Source organism: Physeter macrocephalus, chromosome 16, assembly GCF_002837175.3.
Source record: "Physeter macrocephalus isolate SW-GA chromosome 16, ASM283717v5, whole genome shotgun sequence".
Classification (NCBI taxonomy): Eukaryota; Metazoa; Chordata; class Mammalia; order Artiodactyla; family Physeteridae; genus Physeter; species Physeter macrocephalus.
In genome coordinates this window covers 45,187,463-45,201,476 of record NC_041229.1, presented here as the reverse complement: position 1 = coordinate 45,201,476, position 14,014 = coordinate 45,187,463, and the positions used below count along the sequence as shown (strand labels likewise).

At 43.3% G+C, this 14,014-nt stretch overlaps 1 protein-coding gene and 1 long non-coding RNA gene across 2 annotated transcripts in view; one reads left to right on the top strand and one right to left on the bottom strand.

The window, feature by feature from the left end:
• Positions 1-7,937, bottom strand: part of RAB38 (RAB38, member RAS oncogene family) — a 64,550-nt gene extending 56,613 nt beyond the window's left edge. Inside the window, exon 1 of the mRNA XM_007109648.4 lies at positions 7,624-7,937. Coding sequence (XP_007109710.1) covers positions 7,624-7,825 — 202 coding nt within the window. The 5' untranslated portion in view covers positions 7,826-7,937. The remainder of the gene's footprint in view (positions 1-7,623) is intronic.
• Positions 7,938-8,036: 99 nt separating this feature from the next.
• Positions 8,037-14,014, top strand: part of LOC102974272 (uncharacterized) — a 44,952-nt gene continuing 38,974 nt past the window's right edge. The window contains exon 1 of the long non-coding RNA XR_448891.3: positions 8,037-8,089. This is a non-coding gene — a long non-coding RNA (uncharacterized lncRNA). The remainder of the gene's footprint in view (positions 8,090-14,014) is intronic.

Sequence of the window (14,014 nt, the reverse complement as noted above, 5' to 3'; positions counted from 1 at the left end):
CATAATTCAAAAAGAGTCATGTACCACAGTGTTCATTGCAGCACTATTTACAATAGCCAGGACATGGAAGCAACCTAAGTGTCCATCGACAGATGAATGGATAAAGAACATGTGGCGCATATATACAATGGAATATTACTTAGCCATAAAATAAATGAAACTGAGTTATTTATAGTGAGGTGGATGGACCTAGAGTCTGTCATACAGAGTGAAGTAAGTCAGAGAAAAACAAATACCGTATGCTAACACACATATATATGGAATCTAAAAAAAAAAAAAAAAGGCTCTGAAGAACATAGGGGCAGGACAGGAATAAAGACGCAAGACGTAGAGAATGGACTTGAGGACATGCGGGGGGGAAGGGTAAGCTGGGACGAAGTGAGAGACTAACATTGACATATATACACTACCAGATGTAAAATAGATAGCTAGTGGGAAGCAGTTGCATCTCACAGGGAGGTCAGTTCGGTGCTTTGTGACCACCTAGAGGGATGGGATAGGGAGGATGGGAGGGAGACGCAAGAGGGAGGGTATATGGGGATATATGTATACATATAGCTGATTCACTTTGTTATACAGCAGAAACTAACACACCATTGTAAAGCAATTATACTCCAATAAGGATGTTAAAAAAAATAAAAATTAAAAAATTAAAATAAAAAATAAAAAGACTTTTAAATGAAATGCAGTAAAATAGAACAAAATATTTAAGTACCATTTTGACCTTCAGTGAGAGTACCTGTGTTCTGACAAGGCCAGAAGGAAACAGATCCTGGGTTTCCTTTTGACCTGGGCAGGCCTCAAGGACTCCACTTACTTCTTCTTTCTAGGAGCTCATGAACTCCTCCCTCTATAGCTCTATAACTTAGAATCTGTCCTCCTTCTAGTCATCATCCCTCCAATCACCTCATGCCAACCACTTTAATTCTTTTCACCATGATGTTTATAATCTATTGGCGATGGGGAACCACCAAAGTGATGTTCTGGGAAGATAAACTTGACCTTAGTCCACATAAGAACTGGAGGAGGAAGAGACTAGAACTAGCCAGGTGGCTATGACAGTAAGACAGGTACATAATAATAGTGCTGTCCCTGGTCTAAGGCCGTGACAGGAGAGGCATAATTACTAACTGACATGGAGATTGATAGCATGTGTGGCTCAAAAGAGAAGGAGAAAAGATGGCAGAGGTTTCAAGTCTTAGTGACTGGGTAAAAAGTAGTATAGTTCACATAAACTAGGAAGACCAGTATGTGGAGAGATATGTCTAGTTGAGGTTTACAAATAGCATCATTTACTACTTTCATTAAAAGGGGCAACGGTGTGATGGTAGATATTCTCTGCTTGTATTCCTTTGTTGTTGTATTGTTGTTTTCTTTTGCACTTTCCATTTTTGCTGCATTGAGCATATATTACTTTATTAATAGAAAAAAACCAACAATCTTGTTTTTTTATGCAACTTGGCTATGATGTATTGATCTTGCAATATATATGAGATATCATAAAGGCGATGTCCAGCAGGAAGATGAAATTGTAGGTCCAAAGCTTGTGAGAAGGCAAGGTTATATGCACAATTTTGTAGTTATAAGCATAGAGTTTAAAGCCTCGGGAATGTATGAGCTCCCCAGGAGAAGGAGACAGAATTAAAAAGGGCCAAAGGATGAACTTCTGTCTCAAGACGTGTGGCCCTGAAGTCCCTCACAGAGAGTAACTGGTGCTAGGTAAGAACACAGGAAATATCACACATTCAGCCTGCTCAGGTTTAATCTCAGAGAATGGATGGATGTGGGGTGGACAGGACCCCGTCTGCATCACCAGAGTATTCTGGAGTTACCTATATCAATACACTTTATTCACCGTTACAATGATTTGCTTTTGTGCTGTCATGCCCACTAAACCGTGAACTTTTTGAGGTCAGGAATCAAGTCTTGTTCAATTCTTTAGCCTTCTTTGTTTTCCCCTCACCTAGCACAGTGCCTAACACATACCAGGCATTTAATATACACATCTGCTCAAGAAACCAACCACACACATAGGAGGTGCTCCCTGCATTCCCTCCTTCTTTCAAATGACTTAGCTTTCCTTGGTCAGGCTGTTATGTGCCCTCTTGTCTAGAGGAACTAGTCCTCTAAGGCCTAGATGAGGGGACTTGTCCCACAGGCCTAATGCCCATGTGTCTGTGACACATGGAGATTCTAATGACCTCCCTGCAAGAAGCCCTGAGGTGTGCTGCCCACCCACCATTCACCTCACTTTGAAAGTTCAGTGTACATACTATTTACTTGTAAGCACATAGCATGTTAATCCACACGGTATTTAGACAATCTATAATTAGCCTGGCTAGAAACAAGGCAATAAAGTGCCCACCAGAAAGTGGCCCAGACTTGCCATGCATTTTTACTTTTTGGCCTGACACAGTGGTTGCCAAATTTAGCTCTTTCTACATTTTTAGATCTAATTACGTGGATATTTAAAACCCTTCTTCTAAAACTTCCTGGAGAATTAGTCTTTTAGAAATAGATATTGAAGAGATGCTCAAGTCCAAACCCTTCCCTCAGTTGAATTTCACAGTGTGGAAGCACTTTACAAACACTAAAACAACACACCAGTGTGACCCAGATGAATCTCACGGCCACTGGTGTGGGCAGTCAGCGTCTCCAGGCTCCTGACTCTAGACCCGGGCTACCCCCCGCTGTCACTCTGCCTGTTGGATAATTAATGTCCTCCAATGCTTCTTTGTCACACAGCTTAGGTGGGAAAAGTTAGTATAGATGTGCCCTGCAGGGAAATATTTTTCTGGATCTTGTTTTAGCTATATAGGGGAATTTATTATTTAGGAAAGTCTTGCAGTGAAACTTTCACATGGGGAAGAAGCGTTCTCTAAATTACCTGCCAACTTAATTTATTTTCTACTGTATTTGTTAAGTCTAGAATTGGGTTTTCTGAGGACCAACAGACCTGGTCATTTCTCTCATATATATGCATAAAAGATGAAGTTAAACAGACTTTCTGTTCCTATTCTCCTCCGCCACGTGCAAGTTCTTGTGACCTTGGGTCTCTGATTCTTCATCTCATATAAAATAGGCTTAACACTACCTGCTCTGTCAATATCCTCAGCAACGTTGGGAAGATCAAGCAGGGAAATGTATGTGAAAGTAGTTTGTAATAACAATTAAAACAACAAAAGTAATAGCTAAGATTCCAAATGTGTCGGGCACAGCTTTATATGAATTAACTCATTTCATTCTTGTAACATTAAGATACAGGTTCTGCTGTTGTCCCCAGTTTTTTGACAGGAAACCAAGGAATAGAAGTTAAGTAACTTGCAAAAGTCACAAAGCTAGTAAGTAAAGAAGTTGGAATAAGCTGCCACATACTAACTGGGCACAGTAAGACTATATTAAAGCTGATAGAGACTGCAAGAGATAACACAGTATGAATATGTGATATCACAGGAAAATGAAACAATTGCCATTTTAAAGATGGAGCAACTCAGATCCAGCAAGGTTTATGATTTGCCCAATGTCAAGTATTACAGTTTTAGAATATCCATAATTTATGGATAGAATAAATAATAATATATTTATTAGTATTCTAATTAGTATTCTAAAATATTCTATTTTTAAATTGTGGGAAGTAGAGCAAAGCTGTAAGGAACCTGGGTGCTGGATTCAATGGCCAAGTTTTAAATTCCAGCACTACCACTTAACCAACTATTTTACTGGAAAATTAAAAATTAAATATGCACAGACAATTGTAAGAATAAATGCCTAAAAGATGTTAGCTACTATCACTATCACTGTCCTAATTCCTGTAGCTAGTTCCCAAAGCACATCAAGAGTTCTAGACAAAATTGTGTAGTTCTCTTTGAAAGTGCTAATGGAGTAATCATAGCATCAGGATTTGGAGAGGAGTAGGAAAGGAGAGTCTCAAGTGTGAACTTTTCTTTCTTTTTTTTTTTTGATAATTCTATAAAGTGAAAAAACCCTATAACCAAGAATCAAATTTTCAGAAATAGATTTTCATTCCAGTTCCTTCCACTCTCTGCACAGTGGTACTGATTAACATCCAAAAACATGTTAGAAATAGGAGAGAGAAGGCAAGGATAATCTATCTACTAAAGAAGCAGTGCCATTAAAAAGGAAGAAAACATCACCCCAGTGGGCCACCTCTGCACCAGGCTCTCACAGGCCTTTGGTTATAAAGAGCATGGCTTGACTCCAAATCAGACAGACCTGCTTCAAAGCCAGCTCTTCCACTTATTAGCTGGGTGGCCTTGGGCAAAGTGACTTAACTTCTCTGACTCTATCAAGAGTTTCTGAACCCAGAGCTAACTCAGCTGCTCCTCTATGGTAGAATCACTGGGATACAGGGCAACTTCTGTCCCCTATGGGGTTTATGGGATTCATCATGCTGGTTTAAAGGTCTACTTCACAAGCCCTTGGGGAGGGGGAAGGGTAAGCTTGGAGGAAGTGAGAGAGTGGCATGGGCTTATATATACTACCCAATGTAAAATAGATAGTTAGTGGGAAGCAGCCGCATAGCACAGGGAGATGAGCTCGGTACTTATGTCCAAGTAGAGGGGTGGGATAGGGAGGGTGGGAGGGAGATGCAAGAGGGAGGTGATATGGGGATATATGTATATGTATAGCTGATTCACTTTGTTATAAAGCAGAAACTAACCCACCATTGTAAAGCAATTATACTCCAATAAAGATGTTAAAAAAAAAAAAAGGTCTACTTCATAAGCCCTGAAAGGTACTTTTTAGAGTTTTTTTCAGGAGCAGACTGGCCCGTCTAAGTGGCCACAAGACACACATCATGGGAATTAGCTGAACAAATAGGACCCTACTTGGCATTTAACCAAATGGATATTAAACGTCTAATTGAGCAAAAAATCCCTCTCTAGCAGATGGATGTGATACCCTATCAAGACAGGGCATGTCCCCTCTACCTCATCCACACCCCCGGCAATCTCAAAGCGAGTCCCCCAGCTTTCACGACCTGCTCTTTTCAGACACACACCAGAAGTGAGCACAAAGGAGATAGAGAAGCATTCCCCAAGGTTGGACAGACAGGCTGATCTGAAGATGCTATAAGATACACTTAGCTGACTGAAGTCTGGCTGGGAAGTTGAGGCTGGATTCCATATGAACTCACTCCTCACAGGACCAGCTATGCAGCTTGAAACATGTCAGTACTGCACTCCAGTCACCCTTTCCCACAATGGCCCACTTCCCCCCAACCAGCTTTGCCTGCTTCCCAACTTCTAACTCACCCACAGGGCCTTTGAGCTGGAGGCTGCCAAAGACAGGTTAGCACTGAACATCAGAGCTCTGGGAAAACGAAGCTTCCCTACAGAGATGGTGCACACCACTGTATCTATAGGACCAACTTTCCAAGGCTCCTCAGACTTCTTACTTACACAGACTTCTGCGACTATAGCCTCCATGGCAACTTCAGAACTGACTCATGGCTCAGGAGGTATTTCTAAGCTTGGGAATGAAATTGCTCAAGACAGCATGTTGTAATATGGATAAAACTGAAAAATAGTGCTGGATGTTTGGAATAGATTATATGTGCTCATCATTTACTAGGAATTATCATTTAATAAGGTTTAATTAGCACATTTATATCATGTCCTTCTTGCCTAGCATTTATACATGTTCAAGAAAATTGGTAGCTAGTATAACAACAATCCATGCGGCTCTCCTAGGTAGTAAGTACTAATGGGTTTAGCTAGTATTTGCTGGTTGTTCATCTTTTGTTTGCTCCTTTGTTGAGAGAAAGCATTGTATCTATTTACAGACAAGGAAACTGAGACCAGGAAGTTAGGGAACTTGCCTAAAATCACCCAGGACATATGGGGTAAAACAGGGATCCAGACAGAAGCAGGTCGACTCTGGAATTTAGGCTCTTCATCTCTATACCCTACTATTGTCCTTGTTAGGTGAGGACACTGAAACCCACAGACATTATGTAACATGTCTGAGGTCACATCATTATTTGCTTTTCACATAAAAATCTAAATTACAGCTACATCCCCTTCAAACAGTAAGCTAATTCTAAAACTGGGTCCTAGAGACTTTGATGCAGCCCGAAGAGTTGTCAGACACTAAAACAAGCAGCAACAAAGTGCACAGACTCCTAGAGGATTTTCTAGGTATAAAGCCCAATCAGAGAGTGGCCAATGACATCTTCTGGTCTCTGATAACCCCTGTGCTACTAGAGCTGCTAAAAATGACACCAAAGGCATGAATCTGTTCAGATGCCAAGAGTTTTATCATAAGACCTGGCAACTCATGATTAAACAGGCACTGGAGTACCCAGAACCAGAAACGCCCTTTCGAAAATTTTCCACATTTGTTCTCGCTTCAGGCCATGGTAAAGAGTTTCCAGTCAAACGCATCAGCTAAAATGAACCTATTTTCTGCAAGAGAAGTGGCCAGTTTGGGTCCAGCATTAATAAAGGTTCCTAGTGCCACAGACTATGAAATAGGCAGAAGTGAAGTGGACTATTTGAAGGGGTTCACAGGGAATCCCAGAGGACCTTAAAACTTCTGAGCAGGAAGGGTCCTGAGCTGTCATTGTCCAACCACTCTCCATCTTAACAGGGATGCAGCTGAGCTGAAGGGACTTCTCTGGAGCCACTGAGCAGGTTAAGTGAGTGGCAGGGCCACTAACCGTAATGAGGGGTTGGACATGCCCAGGTTGCCAACAGCCTCCATCCAAGGACTCACTCTTTATACCCCAAGCTTAGACTGAAGGCCTAACTTCTGGTACAAACCCTAGGAATCAAATTCTGATTTCAAACATTGTAAAGATGCTTCTCATTTTCCAGACCTCTCAGTGAAAACTTTAGGGACAAAGCAAGAAATCTGTGGCTAATGTCATAGACCCTTAGACAAAAATGGCCCTAAAATATATACTCAGTCTCCTTTTCATAGATGACAGAGAGCCAGAGAGAGAGAGAGCGACAGACAGAGAGACAGAGAGAGACAGAAAGAAAGAGAAAGAGAAATAATACTTTACCCCCAATACATACACAGAAAGTTCCTCGGCTTTCTCAAAGCAGAGAACCTCCAGCTTGCTTGATTGAAGGGTAGAAAAGGGGGGTAGCAAAAGTTGGAATGCAGTGAGCGATTGGAAACAGGAGTTGGGAAACTCCTCTAGCGTGGAACTCTCCTGGTTCCTGCTGTGAACCGGGCTAGGGGCTTCCCGTCGATGGCCCGAGCACAGAAGGGCGGGCAGGACACTCAGGGCCGCGTCGCCGGCGGGACTGCCCGTGCCCGGAAAATGAGCTGGAGACCAAGAATTGAATGCAACTCCCGGTTGTCTCCCTCTGGGTCCCCAGGGAGGCCCGCGCTGGGGCGAGAGATCCCAGGGGAGGCTGTGGGAGGGAGATAAAGCAACAGCCCCAAAGCTCCAGTGAATGCACTTGAAATTTCTGCGCGCGAGAGAGAAACTGTGTTCTTTGACACCAAGTTTCCAGCCCACCGGGAAAAGTCTCTTGCGGCGCAGCGCCCAGGAGATCTGGGTCTCCCACTTGGTCGCAAGCCGCTGCCCCGGGACTGGAGACCCGCTGCGAAGCGCTCCCGCCCCTGATCCCCTCCCCCGCTGCTCACCTGCGATGTCCCAGAGCTGCAGGCGAACCACGGTCTCCGGGTCCCAGTGGAGCACCTTGAGCGCGAAGTCCACGCCGATGGTGGCCCGGTAGTGCGAGGAGAAGTTCTGGTGCACGTAGCGCTTGATGATGCTGGTCTTGCCCACGCCCAGGTCGCCGATCACCAGCAGCTTGTACAGGTGCTCCTTGTGCGGGACCTGCATCCTGGCGGCCCGCCAGCCGCGCCTTGCTGTGCAGTGCGGGCCGGGGAAGCGCAGCCGGGCCTTGGGCGGGAGAGACTAGCGGAGCGCGAGTGCGGGCGAGAGAGAGCGGAGGCGGCGGGGCGGGACTGGACGGGGCGAGGGGCGGAACTCCTCCGCGGCCGCCTGGAGAAACGCCCAGACAGGAGCCCAGGGGTTAATCCTCCTTCCTATCCCGCGCCGCGCGGCCTTGGAGAGGGGTGGAGACCCGAGCGACTCCCGGGCCCGGTAAGTTAGGGGGCCTCAGGGCAAATGCCTTTTGCAGAGGTTATTCGTACAGTACTTTACAGTTTCCGAAGTGCTTTTCTCGCCTGTGATCTTTCCGAAGTGCTTTTCTCGCCTGTGATCTTGGCCACAAAGCTTGGAGGTGTGGTTTTTATTTTCCAAGTTTTGCAAGCGAGAGCATCAAAAAAATTAAGTGAATTGCCGAGACGGTAGTAAAAAGCCTGGCTAAACGCAGGGCTCTTGAGGTCATGGGCCCCGCCACCATCCCATATGGCAGAGAGAGCGTGGAGGCAAGGCAGCAGATAATACAATTTCAAGAGGCATAAGAGCTGGATTTGGGTCCGGCACGCCGTGGTTTTCGAGGTGAGTGACCTTGTGCAAGTCATTTGAGCTGCCCCAGCCTCCTTTCTTCCTTGGCGATCTAGTAATGGTAATCCTGACCTATCAGCAGCCTGGGAGTGTGAATACTGAGCACCTTCACACCTATTCAACTAGTAATCGTCTAACCAGGAGGATAATTGGGCTGTAAATGCTGAGGGCATCCATGCTTTTAGCCTCCACCTCTCCCATCCTAAAAGCTCTGAGCAGCATTGAAAGACAATTTAAACAACTGGTCAGATTATTTTACGTGGTAATAATACTAGCAAGCATCTATCCAGCACTTGCTATGTGCCAGGTTTTATACATATGTCACCTAATCGACCCAGCAGTCTTAAAAATAGATACCATTATTCTTCCCATTTTACAAATGAGGAAACCAAGGCCTAGACATTATAAGTAACGTACCTAGGGTCAAACAGCTAGTGAGGAGAAAGCCAGATTCAGACTTAAATCTTTCAGTATGAAAGAGTTTTTTTTTTCCCCCATTTATTCTCTTAACAGATATATATTTGTGCTTGGGATGATAAGGAATAACACAGACAGAGATTCCTAGTCTCAAAAGCTTTACCTTCCTGTGAGTAGAGACAGACAAGACAAATGAAAAATAAACACAATTTGTAATATATTAGTTGATTTCTACCCACACAAGGACACACCAGGCAGGTTATATCTAGTAAGTGCACCACGTAGTCTATCTACTTAGAGCATTGGCCAACACTGAGGCTTCACGAATGGGGGCGGGTGGGTGGATCAGGAACCTGGGGTGCCTAAGCCATTTTGAGAGCCTGCAAAAAATTAGGGGTGATGGCAAAATAAGACCCCACCAGATCTAAAATCCTGGTTCTGTAGGTTTGAAAGACAAGTTTGGTCAGGGCAAGAAGCTAATATTTTTAACAGTAGAATAAAATAAAAAATAAAGATGAGAGTACAAAACAATGGCATTAAAAACAAATATAAAAAAGAAAATCATCAAAGCCAAAAGGTGGTTCCTTGTAAAAAATAACAAATTGACAAACACCTAGTATTACTGATCAAGAACTAATTTGAGAAAACACAAATTGTCAGTATCAGTTCTTATAGACATAAAAAAATAACGAAAATATATTTTGAACAGCTTTCTGTGAATAAATTTGGAAATTTAAGCAACATGGGCAAATTCCTTGCAAAACACAACTGACAAAATTGACCCCCCAAATGGAAAAACTAGATCATTTATTGTACGTTGATTAGAGATTGGGTCTGTATTTAAAAATTAATTTAAAACAGTAAAGCTTTCACAAGTTAATGAAAGAAAGAGAGAAAGGAAAGCAAAAAAGCTAATGGTGGTCGAAGCAGGGAGGGGGTGGAAGTTTGAGACATCATGTGAGCCAGCTCTCAACGCTATGCCTGATCCAACTTCTTCACAGGCCCCAGCATGTTTTCCCAGCCAGTCCAGCTGAGTCATCCTCACTCACCTGGTCTCGTCTTCTGATCAGGAGCCTGTTGGAGCATCAGATGTTTAGATTTACTGTGTGGGGCAGGCAGACCCAAATTCAGATTTTCTGGGACCTGAAGCTTATACACTTGAGGGGAGGGGACTCTTTAAGCAAAAGAATGCAAAATTAAGGACCGCGTCCTAAAGTTTCAGCTTTCCTTCACTGCCTCTCTCGGGACAGTCGCCAAGCATGGTGAGTGAGCTCCCTGGCTAGGCAGGAAGTACTGCAGTTCGTTTCCAGAGTCACTCATTTAGGTCTCATGACAGTGCTTCACAGTGGGAAGAAATGACTCTCGGTTTATAATTCCTAAATATTGTAGACTAAAGCAGCTTGGTGAGCACCCCAGGCTAGCAGTTCAGTAAAATCCTGAAAGACCCTGAGTAAAATGAGGGAGTTGTGTTGCAAGATCTCTGGGGAGTACTTCTGACTCTAAAATTTCAGAATTCTGGGTCTTCTAGACATCTTCCGGCAAGAGTGATACCCCAGCCTTCTAACTACCTCCACCATGGCACCATTACCCGAGAGGTGGAGTTTTCTATCCTGCACTCCATCCCCCCACCAGCCCCACTTAAGGAGATGTGGGAGAAAGGCTGTGGAAGGGCCATTTCAAGGCAAACATTATGCCATAGTTGCCTTCTGGTTTCATGGCTCTCTTCTCTCCTCAGCTGCTGTATATTTTCCCCCCAAGATAAGGGATCTCCAAGCTCATGTTTTTGGAGGGCAAACCTTTATGTGCTCCCTTGCTTTGCTTTGAACTTATTTCCTTTACTCAGAGCTAGGTTGCAAACAGGAAGGCAGGTAGGTGGGAATAGAATATAAACTAGATTCAGGCTAGAGCTTCTTTAGATGAACAGGGCATTAGCTAACAGGTAGACCATCCTTGTCTTCCTATCCTCCCTGTACTCCCGGATTATGAGGCTTCACAAGAACCTGTTTGTCTCAGCCTGCGACTCCATCTGCCTCAGACTGTCCGCAAGGATGCCCAGCTTTATCCTGACAAGCCGGCTCTCCTCTCCAGAAAGGACCTGGAGTTGTGCCATGTGGCTCCTCCTCCCAGCAGCGCCCTGCACATGGAAACCTGCTTTCCGCAGTAACTCTAAAAGCATTTCCAGGGATGTTTTGACGATCTTACTACCCTCAAATTGCTAAACCACAGCACACCCTCTCCTGAAGAACAGGAAGGCAGGTGACCCAAGTCTCTAAAGGGGGAAATGAGACCACAAAGGCTTAGAATTCAGGGATGAATGGTATTCCAGACAGCACAGAGTCGGATTTCTCTAAGACTCCGTTTCCTTTTTGCCCAGTGTGGGGACATATACTCACACATATTAAGTGGAAAAACTAATTTAAATAATTGGAAATGGCTTTGCAAACATAAACTTGAAATCCTCATGTTTCCCTCCCAGACCAGCTGTGTAAGGTGAGCCCCTAGGAAGTTACCTTATTTGCTTTCAGCAATGAGAGCCATAAGGAGTTATTCATTAGCTTTTGTAGTTCTTAATTATTGTTCTGAAGAAATATTTAAATGACTGTAAGACAGAGTGCCAAATACTCTGTTGTAGGACAGGTAAGGTAATTTTTCTTAGATTAATGCAGTCTTCAACAAGATGGACTTTACTCTGAAAAGGCCTGTGAGAGGAGACCGTAAATTTTTATCATCCAAACCAAGATTCTTGAAAGTGAAAGGGGGCACTATTAATAATTACACCAAACCACAGGAACAAGCCAGGACTGTCCTAAAGAATGTTCATACCTGAAGCAGAGGGTTAGAGTTCTCAAATGAGATCTACAACTGAGAGTGGCATTTGAAAAATCTCCTAAATCGCTATTTTAATAAATAGTTCTGCCAAGTTAAGGCTGAAGCTCATTTCTCTGTTATCTTCAAAGAGCTCCCCTTTTATCTAGTAGGCTTGTCTAAAACCCGTGCTAACTTGCCATGGGAGTTACATCCAGTATTGATTCAGAGGTGCAGCTGTTGTCTGGAAGTACACAACACTTTTTAGATTATTTGGAAAGAGGCCAAGATGGATTCTGTACGGGAAGTGCTTGAAATGTGTACATTTCAGTCTACAAGAATTTTGATGTTGGAGTTTTTCACCAGAAAGAAAAGCTGTAATAGGATATTTATTGATTATCATCAGAAAATGGTTGCAAGGGAGTTTCTGAACCCTCCATTAGTCTGAACCAAGAAAACCAGACTATGCCCTAAATCATTTCCAACAATAGATTTATCAACAACTAAAATTTTGTACCGTAGCTGCACACATTAGATTTGCATTGGACAGACATGGTGAGTTAGGACTCATTTTCCTCCTAACCCACCTAACATGAATGAGTGGAAATGAGCTATGCAATGGGCAAAAGGCAAGCATTTGAGAAGAACATGGAGCAAAATGATTCTGTATGAACTCAGAGTTTCAATTTCCTTGTATTGGGTGCCAAGCCACTTATCTTGGCTAATTTATTTAAACCTCACAATCACTCTGTTAGTATAAATCCCCACTTTATAATAAAGGAAATGGGGCTCAAAGAGTTTAAATAATTTGCCCAGAAATGACAGAATGAAAATTATAACTCCTAATTCCTAAATCTATGCTTTTCCTACTCTAACACATTCCTTTTGCATGTGATAAAATCCAGGCCCAGACTCGTACTCCAGCTTTGTTTCTGCTAAACTGCTAAAAATATTCAGGCTGTAAGAAAAAGGGGTTGACTGTATATTTTACAAAGTCCTAAGTATGTAGGGAAATATCTAATAAAGGAGGAAAAGAAAAATGTATGATTCAAAGTTACAAGGATATATCTCACACTCATTCAACAACTCAAGCAAAAGGGCAGCACAAGTAAAAAGTGGCATGCTATTCATTCGTGGGAGTGATCTTACCCAGCAAGTGTAGAGGGTATAAACCTAGGAGTCTACCCCTGTTACTCTCAGAGAAGTCAATAGCTTAATAATACTGAGATTCTCCTGTGAATGAGCCCCTCATTCATAACAAGTGGGGACACAGCGACTGGTACGGTCTCTCGCTCAGAGGATAAATCAGGAAAGTTACTGACACACCATCAGGGTCCAATCAAGAAATATTTTCGGCATAAAGCACTGTGACGGATTTTTTGAGGGTCAGGGTCAGGAGTGGGGTCTCATTTATCTACAGGAATACATAAAATATAAGCCCCTGTCATCAAACTGTGGGCATTCTGGTTAGAGTGTCAGTCAGCATGTGCACACCTGGCCCTCCATCTCTCCATCTCCTTCTCAGGTCCCTTCACTGGCTTCTCCCCTTCCTTGCTGCCCACCACTCCAGAGGGCAATTCTCCACCCTTGGGACTCCGACTTTGCCTGCTTGAGTTCATCCACTCCTGTGACAGGAGAGAAAACCGGGCTAGAGATTAAACTCAGCAATCAGACCATCTTATTTGATTTCACATTTGAGGCCCACCACTAACCAGGTGTAATACCTTAGTAAAGTAATCTAACTTCTGTAAGCCTGTCCCCTCGTGTATAAAATGAGGATAATAATTTCTACCTCCTAAAGTTGTCAGAAGCCTAAAGGAAGTAATGCAGTGAAGTGCTTGGCATAGTGTTTGGCCCAGGATATGCACTGAAAAGAAAATGCTGTTCAACTATCAAGTGTCTGCTGATGATTTCCATATTTGTACGTAAGACCCCAGCCTCACTCATGCATTTCACACCCTTGTTCCAGCTGCCTTTTGGGCATTTCTACCAGGCTTTCTGGAGGACATCTCAAATGTAACATGTGCAAAGCTGAAGTCATTATCTACCCTAACAGACTTGTTCCTTTTCCTGTATTCCTGGTTTTAGTCATTGGTCCCACCCTCCCCAAAGTCTACCAAGCCTGGAAACTCAGTCATACTTGACTCCTGCCTCCTTATTGCCACACATCCCAGCAGCCTGAGTCTTCTGATTCTATCTCAGATCCCTTAGTGCATTTCTTCTACTCCCTAAAAGTACTATTAGAAGATAGAGGTGAATATCCATTCAATATTATTGTGGGCAAAGGATTTTTAAGCATTATGCAAAAGGAAGAAATCATAAAAAGGAAAAGCATTT